At 40.7% G+C, this 20,526-nt stretch overlaps 1 protein-coding gene across 2 annotated transcripts in view; it reads right to left on the bottom strand.

The window, feature by feature from the left end:
- Nucleotides 1–240: 240 nt before the first annotated feature.
- LOC107218308 (obscurin) overlaps nt 241–20,526 on the bottom strand; it is a 203,311-nt gene continuing 183,025 nt past the window's right edge. For both annotated transcript variants that reach the window (XM_046731395.1, XM_046731396.1), the window contains exons 7-8: nt 15,130–15,266; nt 241–4,380 (exon numbers count right to left, since the gene is read on the bottom strand). In XM_046731395.1, the coding sequence (XP_046587351.1) occupies nt 4,283–4,380; nt 15,130–15,266 (235 nt within the window). In that variant the 3' untranslated portion in view covers nt 241–4,282. The remainder of the gene's footprint in view (nt 4,381–15,129; nt 15,267–20,526) is intronic.

Genomic DNA, 20,526 nt, shown 5'->3' on the forward strand with positions numbered 1-20,526 from the left:
TACAAAATTTTCTTTCAAATCTCATCTATTGATGAGGTTTCTCCAACATTTTCGATTCATATGCATACACATGCTGCGTACAGCGTGTTGAAGTAAAATATATTGTTAACTCCTCGAGCCGGATATCTGAAAACAATATCAATGGACCTTAATAATACATTCACAACTACCGTCTATACTATTCTCGGTTATTACCATTATAGTGTTATCAATTTTACTCCCATTCTTTATTTATGCAACTGTAATGGCTTGTTTTTTTTTTTAACTTGAACGTTGAGCTACTGTTTTTTTTTCTCTGTAAATTGTACACTGTCACAGGTATACTTCAGAAAAGTAGAAGATCAAAAACCCCGCCTTACCGTAAAATAATTTCCAACTCGTCGAGTTTTTTTTTTTATTCTGTGCAGTTATCGCTAACTTGTCGAAAGCTGCATGATAAAAATAAAGTGTACTGCATAAGAGCCAGGTTTGTGAAGAAATCAACGGTTTCTCATCCCTCTCTTTCAGGGACGAGGCTTCACTTGTTTCTAATGGCAGGATACAATGGATCGCTTCTCGAGAGGATCGACAATATTTCATCCAGATCTTCCACAGCCCCGCTTTTATGAACTCTGTGAACGACGGGTGATCGGTGCAGGTTATTAATACTTTATCCCCATTTCTTTACAGGCACAACTGCGCAAGCAGCCCCTGGGGCGCATTGCACAGTTTTCCCAAGTACTCGATAAATAAACATCGTGGGCTATAATTTTCATTACCATGTCCAATAATTATTATTCATCGCATTTTATGGCCCCTTTCCATCGCACGCGCGGCACAGCCCAGCTTACAATTAGCCCCAGTCGACAAGCCCCCCCCTCACTTTTCGTGTCGAATATTTTACACCTCCGTTCGATACGAGCCGTATCTATATCTATACGCTTTCGTTAAATCATTAAACGCCGTTGATTTACAGCCGTAGGAGAAACGGGTGTCATTATTATTATTATTATCACCCCTTCACACACACACCGATGCAGATATTCACACTTAGATTCGTCCCACCTCGTGTGATATTTCATTAACGAAGAATGTTACGATGTTGATATGACAATGTTTACTCAGGAAAAAATTATACAGTCATAACAATAATGACAATGAGAAGAAATCGATGTTAAGATGTATCTTATTCATTGAGACCGTCATAGGTATCGAGTCTAAAAATATATAGAAACGTTTGTAAATTCAAGTTTTATTTTTACGAAGATTTCAAACTAATTGAATTGTCATATTTTCTCTTCTTAATAACCGGTTCGTCTTTTTTAGTTTGTAGCTGGCGATGTTATATTTTATTATTCTCTTCGCAATCAAAAAGATACTCGTGTTCTCGAGGAGAAGAATAAAAAAAAAAAAAAAAAACTTGTAAAGCGCTCCGACGGACTTTGAAATTTTAGATCATTCGATAAGCGCCTGAACATTTTCACGGTTACGATGTGAATTTTGTATGCCGTTCGCTTTTCCTTTCGTGTAGAAAATCTCATCGAAAATGAACGGAAAAGCGGCATATAGTGGAATGTAAAGTGGGAAATATTTTGAAGTGAATTGAATTTAAACTAAGGTCGCAAATAGCGTCGCCCTAAACTAACGCCCTCCGTATTTCGCGGAGGGCGATTCGACTCTGGACATCCTCTAATAAGGTCCATTTGCATTTAGGGGTTCAATAAACACGAAGCTGTTGACCTCGTGACTGTTAAACTCAACGGCATTGCGCACGGTTCTGTTTTAGTTACCTGCTCAAGTACGGTCCGCGTTCTGTAGCTCGTTATTTCAAAGTTTAAACGGCACCCTGCGCACACACTTACTTACGATGTCGAAGGAGCCGCAGGAATGTGTACATCGTGAAAATAGCTGGTTACGAAGGTGGAACCTCGGTGAAGCATTGTAAATTTGCGAAATGTCGCTCGATTTCGTTTAAACCTTGCAGCGCACCCGTATGCAGGTTCTTTGACCTTTTGCTCATTTTCGACGCTTTTTTCTTCTGGAAATTAAGCAGAGAAATGGTACAGAGACCCACTTTTCTCTCTTCGCTTTTTCGTTTTTTTGTTTTTTTTTTTTCATTCTCTTACTTCTACTTTGGAATCCATAACAAAGGTATGCTTATGGTATCGTGTATAGAGATTTTATATTTCCGGTAGGTATATTGATACAGATTGAATTTTGATATGTTCATGGGATTGCTGACTTGACAGTTAAAACGTTATACATGCTATAATTTATCAATGCAGGTATATTTCCAGGTTATAACAGGTATATTTTCATTTTTCTACTTTTGATTTTGTCTCGACTTGGCACGTATTACATTCCTCATAGTTTACAAAACTAGACTGTATTTCACGTCTGACCAAATCAATTTGTTGCAAGGAAAATACAACAATGTCATTGATACAAGTGATGGAAAAAAAATTTCAAAATACTTTTACATGCGTTTATCAGCTCATTGGAAAGAATAACCCGTTTTATTCGTATGACTGAAATCATAGGCTTTGAGATTTTTTCTTTTAATACAGATATCGGTGAAATCCAAATAGATAACAATCCTGCCATTCATTTTATTAGTTACACCTGATTTGAAAAATTTTCAACCACTCGCTGACGTTACACAGGGTGGTTCTAACGAGGTGGTGAAAAAGTGTTGAGAGAGGCGGATTAATGAGGGGGGTCAGTGATATAAATACATTATAATTATACGCAAATACATATACATGTACATGTAATATATAATATATAACTGATACAATATATTTATATCGCCCAAACTGCAGCAGCCACTCATCGATGATAATTTTATTCTTTTACGTAGGTACTTTGATTGAAATATATCCGGAATATAGTCGATATATTTTATATATACTTATATATCATTACTCACTATTATATATTTAAATACAGGTGTTCACTATATTCACTCGAGTGTCCAAAAAGAAACGATCTTTATTACACATTATTATAGTAAAGATTAATTGTATTAACAATTTCATTCTCTATTATTACTATTTATTATTGTAGTTTTCTTTCTTTCTTTTTTTATATTTTTATTATCGCCCGACGTTCTTAGTACAGTATGGGATATAGCATATATCGTATATATATTGTAGGTATATAATGTTGCATGTATGTATAATATTTTGATTCGTCGATTATTGTGAGTAGTAAGTTTCGTTCTTGAATTTTTTTTTTTTTTTTGTTTGTTGTTTTTTTTCTCCGTAATCCTCGTGCAGACGGCTTTTTCTAGAAAAGCTTACATACGACGAGGATCGCTTTACGATGGTCGAGCTTGATCATACACGGTGATCGATCAGCTGATCTTTTTTGCCGAAGTGATTCTGGACCGACTCTTCGCTTTCTGCACAATCATCGCACACGATGAATCGCGCTACTTACAATAATCTAAGGGTACATCATAATACGCGCTATTCAAATTATGGTATAATCGCTAGAAGTACGTAATTGTGATCGATCAATCGTTAAAAAATAAAATAATTTGTACTATACAAATATGTTATCGAATCGACGATGATTTAAAAATGATTACACGAAGACTCCCGCTTAATCTTTAAACATTATACATATAGTTAGGTATACACTCCTATATTCACTATTATCAACGTAGTTTTCATTGTTAACATGTGATAAACACGGTTCTATGAATATTATTTATTACTGTTATTTATCGTTCAATTTTTTCTTTCTCTTTTCTTCCTTCGATTCTACTTCGTGAAAATTCAATTACGCCTGACAATAACTTAACAAAGGTGATCTGGAAGTTGCGGTATAGATTTTCTATTCCGTCTCCCAAATTACACCGTGTAATTTACAAACGCCGATCACGTGACAGGTATATGTGTAACACAGAGAAGACCGCGTACTTGATCCTGCGGTCAAACCGATTACAGGGAAAAAGATATTTTCCTCAACTGGTATCCTCGCGTGATGAGTAATTATTATAATAATCATACAGATAGACACATAATTTGTTTGTTTTTTAAATTTATTCTCGTTACTTCTATCCCTCGTGTCCGAAACAATTATAGTTATATGTTTCTCTGTAAAACGCGTCACTTTGTATCTCTACGTTATCATCTAGGTCTTATCGGGTTATATAATATAGTCGCATGTGACGTGGATTTGTTGATCTCTTCTCGTTTTCCATCTCGTAACGGCAAGCTAACGTTTAGCACCATACATATACTATTTATTCGTAAATTTAACAAGTATCTCTTGGGTTGCAGCTGAAACTGTGTGGTCACCTCAGAAGCGAACTAATCGAGAGAGCGAACGTCAGTGCAAACGCCGCCCGCAATCCGGCGCTTCCACCGTGTTGCATTGCTGCTGGATTTTCACCTGGAAGCATAAATCAACGGGGTGAGAATTAGTCGGTTCTATTTAACGGCGGGTTGTCGAATTTCATTGTCTAAAAGCTAAATAACGCCTTTCGAATTATTATCTATCAAATTTCCCGCGGCTCGGACGGTGAAAGTATTTTTTTTCGCAGGGTTGGAGACTCTGGTGTAATTAAAATCCGCTTAGCCATCAATTTAGAATCTTAATTCATGCGTCGTGGATCAATTAATCATTTTGCTGAAAGATCCTCATTTTTCTTTATCTACGTATCGAAGACACCGCCTGCGATAGTCGGAAAGTTTCTTTTTTTTTTCCTATGATCCTTGTATAGCGATGCATTCGCGAAGCCGTAGCATGGAGAAAAATAAAGAAAACGAGCTGAGAAAGAGAAGAGAGAACTGGGGAAGGGTCAATAAGGTTTGCGTTAGATTTAGGAGCCGCAGAGATAAGGGAAAGTTTGGCATTCAATAACAGCCAATGAGGATAGTTTTTTCGCTCAATTTCTCTTGTTGCACAAAGTCCGCGAGAGTTTAGTTGCGAATGCCACGGCGGTGTTTTTCCTGGAGTTTCTCTCTCTCTCTCTCTCTCTCTCTCTCTCTCTCTCTCTCTCTCTCTCTCTTTCTCTTTCTTCTTTCTCTTGTATCGGCAGCGGGTATATAACCGTCATTATTTATCGGAGCAACAACTCGTGTTGGGATCAAGTAGAGTGGAAATCGACTTGTATTCCACCCCGACGCCAAGGGAACACGGTTCATTAATCTTCGAACTGATCTATCGAGTAATTATATAAATCACCGCGGAATGTTACTCCGGATCCCTCGATTGGTAAGAGGGGAGAAAAATTCCGGTAATACACCGAATTGAAGAGCGCGCGTACAATCCGACATTCGGAATTATTGAATATGTATTGCAGAAACAGGGGATAAAGTTGCAAACATATACCTGTAAGGGAGAAGAAAAAAAAAAAAATTCTTCGTACCACGAAAATAACGCACGAATGAATATTTTTATCCAATCAAGGAAAAACACCTGATGTATGTTCGGGTATTTTGCGCTCAACGTTTCTACGTTCAACAGAATTCTCCTAATCCTGTTACTACTGATTGAGATGAAATTTAAGCACTCTTCGCGAATTTTTTGGCAAATTAATTTTAGCCATCGGATAGAAAAATGGAGGAGAAAAGAAGCTGAGTCAGGTAAAAGAGACGAAGAAGAAGGGAGAGTGAGAAGGGTGAACGATGAATCGGGAAAGGAGAAAAGGAAGAAAACAGTCTACGGAGTTGTCGGATTCGTAGGATTGCAATAGGATTATGTCCAGCTGCTGATATTCTCGCTAAGCCTCAATCAGACTTTTCTCAGGGCTTAAGTGCTCCTAATACGTTCGAAGGCCGCCGATGATTGGAGCACGCCGGTCACAAGAGATTGAAATTATGTTCACACATATTATAGACGGAAGAGAGTGATTTTTAGGCGCTACAATGAGAAAAATTTCGTTTCTCACACTAACTAGAAAAATTCAGTAAAACAGGTAACGTTAGAAGAACTGTTTAAATATTGTTGGGATTACGGAAAATAAGGTACGCGTAACCATTTTGCGCTATTGTCGATCCTTTTTTTGTAATTGCAACGCAAAATCAGTTTGTTCGGTTTGCTATACTTTTTTAATTAAATAAGGCTTTAACATCAATTTATTGTTGCACAAGCATTAATTTTCGCAACAGTTACGAGAAAATATAGTAACAGTGATCGCAATGAGAAAGAATAGTAACGGATACTAACTAGACTTTTTGGTAACAGCTACGAATCTAATTTTCATTTTGTACCTGTAACTGTATTTTTCGATTGTGGTAAAAAATGAAATTAGTTAAGGACTGAGCGGTAACTGGAATTAAAAATTTCTCTCAGCTCGAACGATTTAGACGAAATTTTAATGACGCATTGAGTATTTGATAGTGACGTTTTACGAAACTTTCAAAAGTCTTAACTACTTCCGGTTAAGAATAAATTTAATTCCAAACACCAAAACGAAAAACATCATCTATTCGGTGATAAATGACACCATTTATTGAAATATCTCTCGACATTCGGTTACAAAATGACGACACCCGAAACCTAAAAAACATTCACATTTTTTAAAAATTTTTCTATATTTCGGTGCACGACTGTTCGTTTTGAATTTATTATAATTCAACGTCACTTATTCGGATATAATTTGTTCCAAAATGTTCTACTAGAGTTTTCAAATTATATTTCAATTTGCGAATCACTCACTTCAAAATCTCTGTCGTGCGACGTTAAATTTTCCACGGTATTCCCTAGTCAAACTTCTAAAACCTCGAAACGAACCACGCCGAGCCATTCGGAATTATAATATAGGAATGCGATCACCCGGTTATGTCTGTGGCCAAAAAGGCCGTCATATTTTTTTTCTTCCGGCTAATCCATCTTTCCCTCTTCTATTCTCCTCTCACTTTCTCCGTACATGCGTAAAGAGGAATTTGCCACCCTCAACACCGTTTTCGCGTTTCCGCGTGCCGGTTCCTGGCATGCTGACGACGAGCGAATCGAACTGCGACGGAGGCGCTGAATTCTTATCGCTTCGGTGGAGACTGGGAGGCGATACGGGAGACATGAAATACCCTGAGACCCCCTCGCCACTGGGGGCATGAATCTTTGCAAGCTCATGAATTTAACAGCGCCGATACATCATCGCCCGGCCAGGAACGCGACCCCCGCGTTATACGCGGCATACGGGGTGCAGTTTCACCTCCTTCGGATGGAGTAAATGGATCGTGAAATTATCGTACAACCTCCATGAATTAATCTTAATTCACCCTCGTTCTGCAGATCAACACCACAGACTTCACTGTCTTGTTTTATTTTTTGGCCTTTTCTTTCCACATCTCAGAGTTTTATCACAATGGTTTTTCATCACAGAATAAACGTCGGTTATGGTGATTTTTTTCACTGAACTGCGATTCATAAACGCCCTCCAAATTTATCGATGTTTCAAAAAAGCCTGATCAAATTGTTGTTTCATTTCGAATCAGTTGAAATGCGAACAATATATTGCGGAGAAAAAATTTGACGTTGAAAGAGCTAAGAATGCAGCAGGGTTGATCCTTGACCTGCATTTAGAGCACTGTTTGATGTTTTTTTGCTCACGTTGCTTTCGAGTTTATTGATTTTGATGGAAAGTCTTGCAAACTCTTTTATTGCTAAATTAAATTTCATTCACATCGCAGAATTAAAGATGCTACTGCAGGTGTAATTCCAATGATCAAAAGCTACGGTAAGCATTCTAAAAACCCATAGAAAAACGAACTCGCGATGCTGACGTCGGACCGAAATGAGGCCATGCTTAATCTTCTTCGACTCGAGACGAGAGCGTGGAAAAACTTTGGCCATATAATGTTGTCGTGGGATTCAATTAAAAGCCGATGGCGAGATAATAGAATGAGAAAAAGGATGGGGGGAAAAAGAGACAAATTTACAACTTTGTTTACGCCGGTTTTACTCAGCGGGGATGCTGATTGGCTGGAGGTGGGAAAAGAGGGAAAAGCCCGAGAAAGCGCGCGACTTTAATCTCCGCGTTTCACCGCGTGTGTACCGTGTATCCGGCTACCATCGCTGATAACACTCTCCCTCTCTTTTTCCCCTGCGGGGTGAACACCGTACTCCAACCCTTTCGCACCCCCCGTGTACGTCTACTCGCCACCCCTCCACCTCCGACGAGTTCGCCTCGCGGAAAGGCGACATTTATACCGGAGAAAAATATGCACGCCGCGTTGCCGTCACCCCCTTGTTTTCAGCGGCGCGTTGAATATCCGTATGAGTTGGTATCCCGTGATGTTCTACACACGCGACTTATGAAGCTTCTGTACGGCGTATCGGTTTCGTAATTTCTGATTTTTTATTTTTTTTTTGTTTTTTTTTTTTTGTTTTTTTTTTTTTATTTCTGTACTCGTTCAACCGATTCTGAATTATTGCTGACGGCACCGGATCCCGTATCGTAAGATGATTTAGGTACTGCGTTCGGGAAAAATTCCGATTGAATTTACGAAGGGAAACGAAAAAAGTATCAGGCGGGAAGAATCTCTGCGGCTGACACACGATGTAACGTATTACCATTTTTAAGATTTCGTGGGTTTATTTTGTGCACGTTTCTATTCTAACGCGGATTACAAATGAACGAAATTATCTGTGTCTGTACTTTCAGACTCACGAAGTTTCCTTAATCTTGTGCTCGTCGAAAGTTGAGAAATTTAAAAATTGTAATATTGTGAATACGTATCTAAAAATGACGGCAATTTTTTTATTTATTTATTTTTTTTTCTCAATAGTGACTGATGTAGGTACATATAATTATGCCGCTGGAAAAAATGATTAGTACAGAGAACTAAATATGTTTAGTTGAGGAAATCTTTGCCGTTGCCACTATTTGACGATTGCCCGAAGTAAACCATTTTCGGTTCAATCAATGGGACCACTCAACCATTTAGTCAAAAGTAATCAGTACGGTCAATTGTATCTCTGTTAGCTGCAACCAATTTCACGATTGAATAAAACGAATTAGTTGGAGTAAGGATTAAATTTCGCCATTTGACAAACGTCTCTGTTCAATTGGATTTTTTACTATCTCGAAAATTCCAAGACTAATATTTTAAAACGAGACTCTCGAATTGGAACGAGTAACGTTAGAATTTCCGTGCCTTCACTAAATTTTCTACAGCTGCTTGTCAAGAATAATGACGCATGTATGTACAAATAAAACTACAAGCATCACGAGTCGTATCTCAATTATTAGAGAAAAAAAACAAACTACTTACAGTACATAAGATACCATCTTACATTTGAAAACTCATCTTATACACCCATTTTCTACAGTCAATTTGAAATAGAATTGCATAAAGTATGTCCATTTGTCTACTTGAATGATGTTTTACAAGCGTTTTTCATTTTCTGTTCAAAACGCTTTTATATACAGCACCGTAATCGTGCGATTACTGAAACCTAAGAACATAACAATTGAATGCAGCTCGTCCACGACAGTCTTTGTCATAGAGATTAAGATTTGTCATAGAACTCTACGATAGTTGTCGGTTGCATTATTAGCGTTTTCTCAAGGCGGTGATTGAGAGGAGTCGAATCGCAGACGAGTAGGATGTTGGGCGACCTCGTTATATTGTTTCACAAAGGAAATAAACAATCTCTGTTAGGTACACGCAGAGTCTTGCCCGAGGCCACCATTAGCCGGGGCTAAGGCGTCGCTTTCAGTTCCGAGACGACCTTATTCGCTCGACAAAGTTCAAGACGCGCGGAGCTTTATCGAGAATATTCCACCACGACGTAAACATATATTATACACATAATTAAGAGTTGAGAGTCACGGGAAGAGTCGCTTCTATATCCACCTGTTCCGCACTTTGCATCGAGAGAGAGAGAGAGAGGGGGGGGGGGGGGGGGGAGGAACTTTGGAAAGAATGGAGGATAACGAGCGATAAGGCGAGTGCGGTAAAAGTTTTTCACCTCTTTTTCTTCAACACTGTTATACCTCACATCGCGGAGCCGCTGCACTTGTGCAGCTCTTCAAACCGAGACCTATAACCAATGCCGCAAGGGGACGATCGATTGGGCGGGCAGGTATCGTAACAAGATTACGGATAAGAAGACGGGGCTGCTGGCCGTCGTCCAATAAACTTGTCTCCCCGCGGCTATTTATTGCTGCTTTCTCACCAGGAAACTCTGTTATACCATATAAGTAACAGCGTTCTTACCCCCGCTGGGCGAGCAACAAATGACAGCTAACTTGCGACTAGCGAAGTAGAAACTCGCTGTTGTCAACTGGCCGGTCGAAATGATGTCCAAACGACATCTTGCGATAGCTCGTTTCTGACGCCTGAAAATTGCGAGAGATACGCTTTCGTGATAAGAAAATAAAAGAAATAAGAAAAAAAAAAATGGGTCATAAGACATATTTCATATGTCTTCTCGACGACTGTCAGTTGCGAGGTGTCTGGCCAATTAATAACACCAAAACTCCATCGAGTATCGATTAACCGGATCAATGATTTCGGAACTCAGATTAGAGATCTGTGCGATAACTTCTTCGCGGAATGAAAAATCAACGATAACCAGGATTAAAAGTAAAAAGAGATAGTCTTTTCGAGATGAACCAGCTTGAGGCGTCTACTGTACATTATCCACTCATAGGTATGCATGGCCCTGTTAACTAGCGGCGCTTTTCGTCGAGAGACTAGGCTTTGCAAACTCCTCACGCTCAACGCGTCTGACAATGAGAGAGAGAGAGAGAGAGAGAGAGAGAGAGGGAGAGAAAAGGGGGAGAACTGCAAAGAGGGGAAGATAGGGGATGCGGTCGTCGGGATATTAATGGGTCGGGCGTGACACCCCACGAAATAACCAGCCGCACGGCAGCAGCCCTAGATATACCAGATCCACTATCTCGCCGAGCTACGTACGGGGTGGATGGCGAGTCTAGTGCGGTCTGTGCGCCATTTCAAACTAGGAATACCCGTTCAAGAAGAAGAAGAATCAGAAGAACCCAGAGAGCCACTTGCAACCAAGCGATGGTCTGCTTAAATAAAGTACCGCAAGGCCTACAACGAGTCGACTTTCACACCCGATGATCTTTGTAAATTGTGCGCAAGATATAAAAAAAAAAAGAAAATAAGCATAGAATAATTTGCCACCTGTTCCACTTCCGCTGTACGAAGGTGCGGAGAGCCCGGGAAATTGTTGACGATATCTCGAGCCTCGTTTACTTTAGAACGTCGGATAAATGCTTGCTGCACAACGATCCTTTCTCGCACAAAGAACGTCGGGAAAAACTCAATTCGCTACGCGGCACCTTCTCTAATTGCATCTCGCCGAGAGAACGGTATCCGAGAATATGCTAATTTACATCTGTTTCCCTTTGTCATCCCTGACGGCGTTGCAGACTGGAATGGGAAATGTTGAAAACGTTGCTTTTGTACAGAGACACAGCTATTACTTCGAGATCAAAGTTTCTCGGTGGCGAGAACGTAGCCTCAAGTCTGCAGTTCACCTCATCTGACTCGTCGTCGCGTCTACGGCAACTTTACGGATAAAACAAACATTTACTGGCTCCGACAGAAAATTCAGGGCCTTACAAATTAGGACGACAAGAAATATGTTAGGCTGCTTTTCTACCAAGACCGCAAATATTTTCGCCCAGATGTCATTAACTGTAGATTTGCCGGATTCTGAAGGAAAATTTCCCATCATTCGTTGACTCTTTGAAGAAATTCCTTTGTCTGGGACGGAGATCTGAACTGATTTCTTTGCTTGTATTTCTCTCCTGATTTCGATGGTGATACAAAAGGGACTCCCTTCAACGTCTCGACAAGACGCTAAAGTAAATTCGAAAAAGCAGGTGCAACCTCCTCGAGAGCAGACGAGTCGGAGGACGTGATATCCATGGTTGAAAAGAAAATGAAACTGTCACTATGTGTATAACGCGAATGTAACTGGGCAGACTGAGCAGGTGGAGACTGGACTACACCGTCGTTAGCCTGGCCATTTCAGCAGGGGAAAAGGGTGGCGTGTCCTTTCGGTGAGGGTAATTCTTCACGCTGACGTTCACGGTGAAATAAAGCTGCGAGTCGAGTCCGGCTCTCTTATTTTCTGTAGGTGATACAGAAGCAGCGCGAGGGGTACGTTCGTTGTCAGCTCACGCTGCACATTAATTGATAATATCGTAACTGCAGCGGCAGCAATTTTTGTTAGATTAATTATCGGAGTTCGCAGAGGGCACAATGATAAAGCGGGGTAAAAGTAAGACCGGAACACTCCTAGTTCGCTACGTCTTGAATTAAAACCGGGCATTTATCATCTTCCTTATTAACGCCCCGCCGTCTCTGCAGCTGCCTTGATGCTCCACATTCAGGAACCAGAAGCGGTCGAAGTGGGGAGTAATTTAAGGACGAAAATCAATCTCCGTATCTGGCCTAATTAACCGGCTCGCCATCCCGTCTGGGAACGTTAATCAAGCGCACTGCAGTTTTCATTTTCTATAACTTCATGGTTTTTTTCATTGCTGCTCCAGAGAGAAATCTCAGTGAAAAAGTTCGTCAGATTCAAACTTTAATTCCTTTCCAGATGCGGTTGGACGGGAGTTTTTTAACAGGCCACTGCTAATTTCCATCTTTGACAGAAATTGTTACAGAACCACCATAGACTCTAGAGCGTGGTAAACGAGTGTGGAGGGAAAATTAAACGCTGGTTGATTAGGTGGAAGTAGCTCCAAATTGAACGTTAAAAAAATAGAACACGGCCTTTAGCCGATGATCGTCGACTGACCATCCATGTGACCATAAATTAGGTACATCTTCTGCTTCGTTTGTCGTTACGCGACGACGAGATTTGAACGTGAAGGTGTTTACATGCTGTATCAACGTGATTTCGAATGATAAAAGGGAGCCAGATAAACTAATACAATTCCGTTTGACAAGTAGTAGAGATTATGAGCGTTGCATTTCAAGCAGCTCGACTACCCGCGCCGAGCGAAATACAGAGATGAGAAGCGGAAACTAATCTAGACGGATATTGTCCCTTGCGACAGAGTGGAACGCGAGATGGAGGTGCGCGTGAAGCTCGTACCGTTCGAGTGCTTCCGGCTACATTTTACTCTCCCATGGAATTGGCTCGAGTATAAATTGCCCGCGTGAAGTTATAGGAAATCCGTTCGTTATGGTATCAAGTACTCTCGTTTATTCAACCTGTTGCAGGCTCTGGATAGACATCGAACTTTTCTCTTCTTTTTCCTTTTACACAAGCGTCCGTCGATCGGCGGTTAATCTTTACTTAACTCGGCTCTTCATCAGGTTGGAAAATCCCTGATGTATCTTGAGCCTGACGTGTGGCTCCACGGAGGGAACGGTAAGAAGCTGTGCCATTCCCGGTGCGTTTTCATGCATGCTTATACACGAATTGGCCGGAGTTTTACCGACTTGGCAAAATTTCACCCCACGGTGTGCTTATCGAAGGGCTGCGACGGTCGTGGCGCTCTTTCGCTTGGTACCAGAGTTTAATAAGCAATGATAACCGGGTTACAAGATACAAGGCTCGTGAAGTCATTGCCAAAGCGTTAACTCGGTTTCCAGAAGTTTGCCCAACCCGCCTGCTGGGGTTGGATCTTTTATGCATTACACGGTCCACTTCATTTCACAGTCAGTTTCCGCATAGGGGATTTCATCCCACCGGCTACTTTTCATGGCTGCACTGTCAAACTAGTTGAGCTCCTTGCTGAAAGTTCGAAAGCCTTTTTCCAAAGCCCGCGTTTAGCGACTCTGTATATGCAGCGCAAAGGGACTTACACCAGCGATTTCAGAAAGAAGTTTTATCGTCTTCGCCCAACGGCATCCGGAAGAGAAAATCGCTCGACGCGGACGAGGCGGAGTTCGTATTTTACTACAACGCTTGTCAATTGTCTCAACCACTTCCTTCGGACGAGTCGTTATCCTCCCGCGGTTGATTATTATACGCTCTTTCCTCCATCTGTCCGAAACACAACATAACGTTTTGGCCTGTTGAATTAAAGGGCGGCGGAAATCAATTACGGCTCCGCAAGCAGAGGGTGGAAAATGGAAAATTTTATTGACAAGGGGAAATCGGAAATTTATCGAGCCAGTTCCTTAATGTATAACCAGTTTTATCTGCGCGAGACAGGGCTTTAAAGAGCCAACATTTATTCTCGGCGTAGTCCTTTCGCTCACTCCCACGATCACCTCCAGGACTCGAGTTCAAAATTGACACGGTAGAAATGGTCCTGAAAATACGTTTTTCTTCCACCCCCCTTGGCCCTTCAATATACGGTTCAATGATTTCGCAGCATAGTCGACGAGCGTACCCTGTACGAAATTCCCTCGGAAATCAAACCCAGGGTTCATTCATCATCAATCATATTCGTAACCGCGGAGAACGGTCCTTCCTTATCTCACCCAAAATTGGTTCCAAGTTCGTTCCGGAATCGGTCTGTCCACCGTGAGGCTCCGCCTCATATTACGTTTAAACAGGTCCGACGGGGTTTGGTTAGGTCATGTTAGCTCCGCCAAAGTAAATATAGGGCTTTTGGTGCCTTGCTACGAAGTAGTACGTATCCTAGCGTACGAACCTTATCCTAGGACTCTCCTTATCCTTCTTTCGCCCTCTCTCTCTCTCTCTCTCTCTTTCTACCCCCGTAATCGATAATACTGTTCTTGACGTAGCATTCACAGCGTAAAAGGTCAGACTTTATTTTAACTGCGTGCAAAAAAAAAAAAAGTAAGGGGAAAAAATAGGAAGGTTACGGTTTATTTGCCGTCGGGAATATAGGTGGAGAATAAAGAGAAAAATGAGAATGAAAAGAAAAAAACGTTCGGTCAGACTTGCATTGCTCGTAAAAAGCCGGCGCGTGTTTGGACCGGTAAAAAATTTGACGTTGTATCCTTTTCAAACGAGAACTAATCGAAGTAGACCAATAACGGCTCATCTGGCGAAACTTGACTGACGCGCCAGCTGGCGGAGGCGTCGTGTAACTACGCGAGTAATATTCTCAGTTATCCATCTCTAGCTTGAAAACTACGAGACCCTTGAATCTGACGTTTTGAATTTTGCCTCTCCCGGTTACGTGACAGTGACTAATTTTTGCGAATGACAGTGACTAATAAATTTGGCGAAGCTCGTTCCTCTTGTCCATTTTTTAAGATAAATTTCTCACGTAATACTCACCGTTCAGCACGTGGACGGAAACTGTTGTGGCGGCCACGTCAGCGAGGGCGCAGCTATAGTTACCGCTGTCCTTTTTATTTGCATTAGCAATGTAGAGTCTGGAGACGGCGCCCTCCGCTCCCATGTCAGTTTTCACGCTGAAACAAACGAATCGATGTTTCTCGTTATACTATTCTTCTACAGAGACGTAAGGAACGGGGAAAAATGTCTAATTAAAAAGAAAACAGCTCGCATGATTAATCTGCACCTCATTTTTCCCGCCTCGGTAGGTATTATCTCGCTCGAATCAACTACACGGATCATAATTATCCCAGGGTTTTGTGATAGACTGACTGATTGTGAGCGCGAGATTATCCAGATCTGGAAAAAAGCGAGGTAGCGAAATTCGTTGCTCGGTGCGAGCGGATTGAGAATAATTAGGAATATGGAGTAATTAGCTCATCCCAAAGGATAATAATTAACGGAACGTGTCGCGTACGGCAGACGATTCTCACGATTGGCTGATTCATACTTCGTTAAATGCGACACCTACAGGCACACATTCGCTGTTTGGAACATGTTGAAATCTGGATTTCGCGAGCTATTCGACGGGGATCAGAACGAATCGATCACCCGGTCGTCCATTAACTTTCGGAAGCCTGAGTTTGAGTGGGTCTCCGATTTCGGACGAAAAAATTTCGCCGAATTTCGATGCGGGTTGATAACACCTATATGCGTACTAAAATCTGAAGTGATTGAAACTCCATACTTTGTTCGTAAATCCGAAAGAGCTTTCATCGATAATCGGAGCGGTATTTGATACCTGTGATTTTCGGATTAAATCTGTTCGTGCCGGTCTGGAAGGCCTCGCCTAAACATCGGGGCGAGTGTAAAATGCAAGTGTGTAAAAATGTCCGCGGCTCGATCCCAAACGGATTATGCCGATGATCTAGATCCCGGATTCTGAACGAAGAAAGTCAGCAGAAGGGGTTTGGCGCTTTGCTGCATAGATTATGGAATAGATGGGAGAAAGGCGGCGCGGTATGCGCGGTACTGGATGGCATAAGGGAAGGGGTGCAGGGGTAGAAAATAGAGCTGCCCGGGATAAGGAGAGAGCGATTCTCCATTATGAAGGTATATAGGAAGAACGAGAGGACCCAGGGATATTGGAGAGGAGACTGCAGACTTGGGTACGTTGGTATCTGCGTAGGTATACGTGCATCCCTCGCTGTATTCCGTTTCTTTTTTCATCCCTTTGTTTTCATTTTTTTTTAAAGGTGGAGTAATAGAAAATTCATTTGCATGGCTGACGGAGTGTGCGCGATTAACGGCTGTTCCAAATTATCCATAATCTTACGGAATTTGAATTTCACGCGTATACGTGTGTTTTACTTGTGCTTCTTCAACTAGGGCTGACATGAACATTTGAGTCAGGGTGAGAATGCTTGAAGATCGAGAATTAGAAGAGTCACCGTAGCTAAGAAATTTTTTAAAACGTGAAAATCTTTTTCAGAGATGTTCAAAATTTATTAGGTCGATATATAGGAAAGACGAATGCCAAAATATACGGAAACGTCAGAATTCTTATGACTATGTTCCGGCATGTTATAATTTTATTTAACCTGATGATTTTGTAATGTTTCGACTTTCTACATATTTTCAGATTTTTACTAATCTATAGGTATTCCGACTTTCTACATTTTGAAATTCTACGAAATAGATTTATCCGTCCACAAATATTCGATATTGTGACCCTCGTACATGTATTTTTTTCATCTTTCTACAGTTTTCCCCGAGTCCCAGAATTCTTATCCAATATAAAACCATGCAATTCTCAGAAAAGAAAAATATTCAACTCTCAACTTTCTCAAATTATAATCCACAGGAAACGGAAAAATGTCTCTAAAATTCAATTCATCCACCTTTCGACCCGATCATTTAAGAATATATTCAGCAATTAATGTTCAATAAATTTCACCAACTGCCTCCGATTTTCTTACGTTGTATTATTCCAATTTCTTTCTCTTCTTCCGCAGTAAATTGAGCGGAGCACCGCACGGCTTGGCGGAAACGAGGGAGGAATTTCTGCCTACCATTCGGACAGTAGAAAGCCGAATTTCCTTTCCGGTTTCTTGCGTAGTTTCATCCTGCTCATAACTTGTACTTATAATATTTCATCCTCCAACGCCAGGCGGTTTCCAAGGGTACGTATAATATATATTATTATATATAATATGTATACATGTATAGTCGATAATTCCGCCCCCAGCTGAAGTCGCCTTGTTTGCAGGCTGTCGGAAGAGCCGCTCCTTGTATTATCTATAAATATTATACATCCTGTAAAAATACGGTCGGACTACAGCAGCAGCGAACTTGCCTCGGGTATCTCATTCTTGGATTCATTATAACTCCGCAGTTCACAAAGCTCCAAGCTGCACAGTGCCTTCGAGACGTTAAGCGAATCGGATGTAGATACCCATCTCTACCGAGTTTTCTGACATTTAAATTCCGCGCTTCTTGACTCTCTATTTTTCGTGCTGAAAATGGTCGCTTTTTGCTCGATTCCTCAAGGTTCGTTATACGATCTGCATATACAAAGTAACGTCTGCGGACTGAACTTGATATTTGAATTTCGGCAAAAGTTGAAAACGAGTCAAATTTGAAACGACGCATTTTGCTCGCTCATTAATTTCGAAGAGAATTTCCTTGGACATTCAGCATTGAATTAAAAAAAAAACAAAAAAATTGCATACAGATCGTTCTTTAACTTCTTCTATCAACGAAATAATACCTTGTCAAGATAATAATGCTGCAGCGCGCTATTTTTGAAATACAGTAATTTGCCTCTATCTTGGTGAACCGCTCAACGATGTCGTCGTTTAACACTGATAGCCAGCAAACGACTCCTCTAAATATAGCTAACAATTGTTTTTTGACCCGTGTCGCTTGATTAAACTTTCCTAATTGGTTCTTCGTACTATTAGTTGAAAAAAAGCACGAAATAACGAAGAATAATTGGAGAGACGGTGTGTGATTTCATCCGTGTGAACAAGCGAACATTTTTCCCTTCGTCTCTCTATTTTCCCTTGCAAATTGCTGTATATCGTCGAGTTTTTACCGAGGTAGCCAGAACCGGCTGTATTTTGGAATACATCAACTTCCTGCACGAGTTACGAATTTCCCTAAAATTTATGAACAGCGATCACGGTACGAGTTTTAAATTAAAAAAAAGCAAAAGAATAAAAAAAACAAAAAACAAAAACCAACAAATAAAATAATGATTTACAAAAAAAAATTAAAGTTCATATTTACATTACGTATCCATTACAAGTTTCAAGTTTTTGATTCGAGTCGAAGAAAATACCGCGGTCAACTCGGCCCTGACTGAAATATACAGCGGCCGCCGCGAAGGTTCGCAAGGAATTTTCGTCCCGCAGGAGTGAAAAACTAAATTCAGTGTCAAGTCGCAGCGTCTGTTCCGCGGCCCGACGTAATACGTCAGAGAAATAGAGAAAGGGGAGAGAACTCGAGCGTCCCGACACGTCCTCTGGTTTTTCAGCGTATTTCAGCACCGCGTTTAGAATGACAACGCGCTGCCCTTAATAGCATTCTCACGTCTATCGAGATTTTTGTTTTTCTATATTCGCAAGAATTTAATTTACCGCCATCCCTTCGCTCCTCCGTCCCTCCGCCCCTTCGCCCCACAAACCCTCCGTCGCTGCGTTCGGATCGCTTGACGGCTCCGGCTCTCGAGTTCCGCGAGTCCTGGGGCCGAATTGTTGGGATAGTCTGAGTCCTGACGGGGCGTTAAAGGGGTGGAAAAAGCGGCGCCGCTGCAAGATCGTCCCCCCCCCACCCCTCTTTTCCTGGCCTGGCCCAGACGCACACCCTTACAGCCCTAAACTGGCCTACGACACGGATCGAGGCGAACAGCTCAAGCTCGAGATATTCGCAGAGTCTACACCTATATCAGGATTCTAGAACGCTGCCGCATACCAGACGCCTACTACTTTTTGCTACGGGAATTTAATTTGAATGCCGAAATATGTTCTTGTTTTTTTTTTTTTTTTCACACTCCTCCACTTTTACGCGGAATACGGACTACATGACTACCGTTTCCTGCACAAAATTGTTTTCCACTATGATATAAACTCACCCCTGTACTCGCAATTGCTCGGTTACTTATACGTGGAAGCAATTTTAGTTTTTTTTTTCTTCCATTATTCTCACGTGAAGTAATTATTTTACGAAGAAAAAATTAATTCGTAAAGTTTTATGAGTATTATAATATCTAGTTCAACATTTAAGGGGACAAAAAAACAGTTATGATTAGGGTTCAGATAAATATGTATTCAAAATTATAAAATTTGTACATGCATATATGTATGTATATAGACTTGTGGAAAAAATATGGAGTGAAAAATAAAAACTATCGTCGAGAAGAACACACCTTATTTTCACATAATTGATGTGTTTTAATGTGTGTTCTACTCGACAATAATTGTTACTTTATACTCCATATTTAGTCCATATTTTAGTTTTTTAAGTCAATATTATATTTACATACATATTTTGTAATATTTAATACATATTTATCCGGGTCGTAGTTAAGACGTTTCGTAGAGAAATTGAGGGTGGGATTTTTCTCACACTGTATAAATTGAACGAGGTGGCGGAAGAGTGAGAAAATATTTGTGAAAGTTCTTTTCGAAAAGTTGCGCAAGAACCGTGAGAAGCTTGGGCTGATTTCGGTACAAGTACTTTGGAGGACTTATAATTTCCGGGCGGTGGTTGGAATGGCAAATTTTCAATGGCGTCGGAAACGATATTTATATCAGCGTTATTTCGACGCATACTTAACGGAGTCATCTAAGGCGAGAAGGAGAGGCAAAAGACTTCAGGTGTTTTAAATTGTTTCGTTTCTTGAAAAGTAATTAGTGTTAAATTGCCTCTGAGTAAGGGTCGAATCCAACACTCCTAATTTGTAAATTCAACGTTGCACGTAGTTAGTAGCGACTTTGGGTTGAATTCATTTTAACGCGATAATTTATTCAAATTAACTGAATTTCCGCGAGTTAAATTGACACAAGTCTTCTGCAGGGGATAAAATTCATTTCGCAATATATTTCCTGTCACGGTCGGTTTTTTTACGCAAATCCTTTCGGTCAGGACGCGTGAGAAATTTAAACATGAACGAAATAAACGAATTCTACTTACAGTTTCGAATTGCATAGGTACATATCTAATATCTATGTGTTCATATACATGTACATAATATGAATTTTAATAACCATCCTGACAATTAATCATCCTGCTTTTTATTTTCGAAAGAAATTCAGCCTACAGATTCTCGTTTTTTGGTCAAATTACTTCACACTCTTATCGATTGTTCTTCCACCATTTTTCTAATGAATAAAT

The sequence above is a fragment of the Neodiprion lecontei genome, chromosome 2, assembly GCF_021901455.1.
Source record: "Neodiprion lecontei isolate iyNeoLeco1 chromosome 2, iyNeoLeco1.1, whole genome shotgun sequence".
In the NCBI taxonomy this organism is placed as follows: domain Eukaryota; kingdom Metazoa; phylum Arthropoda; class Insecta; order Hymenoptera; family Diprionidae; genus Neodiprion; species Neodiprion lecontei.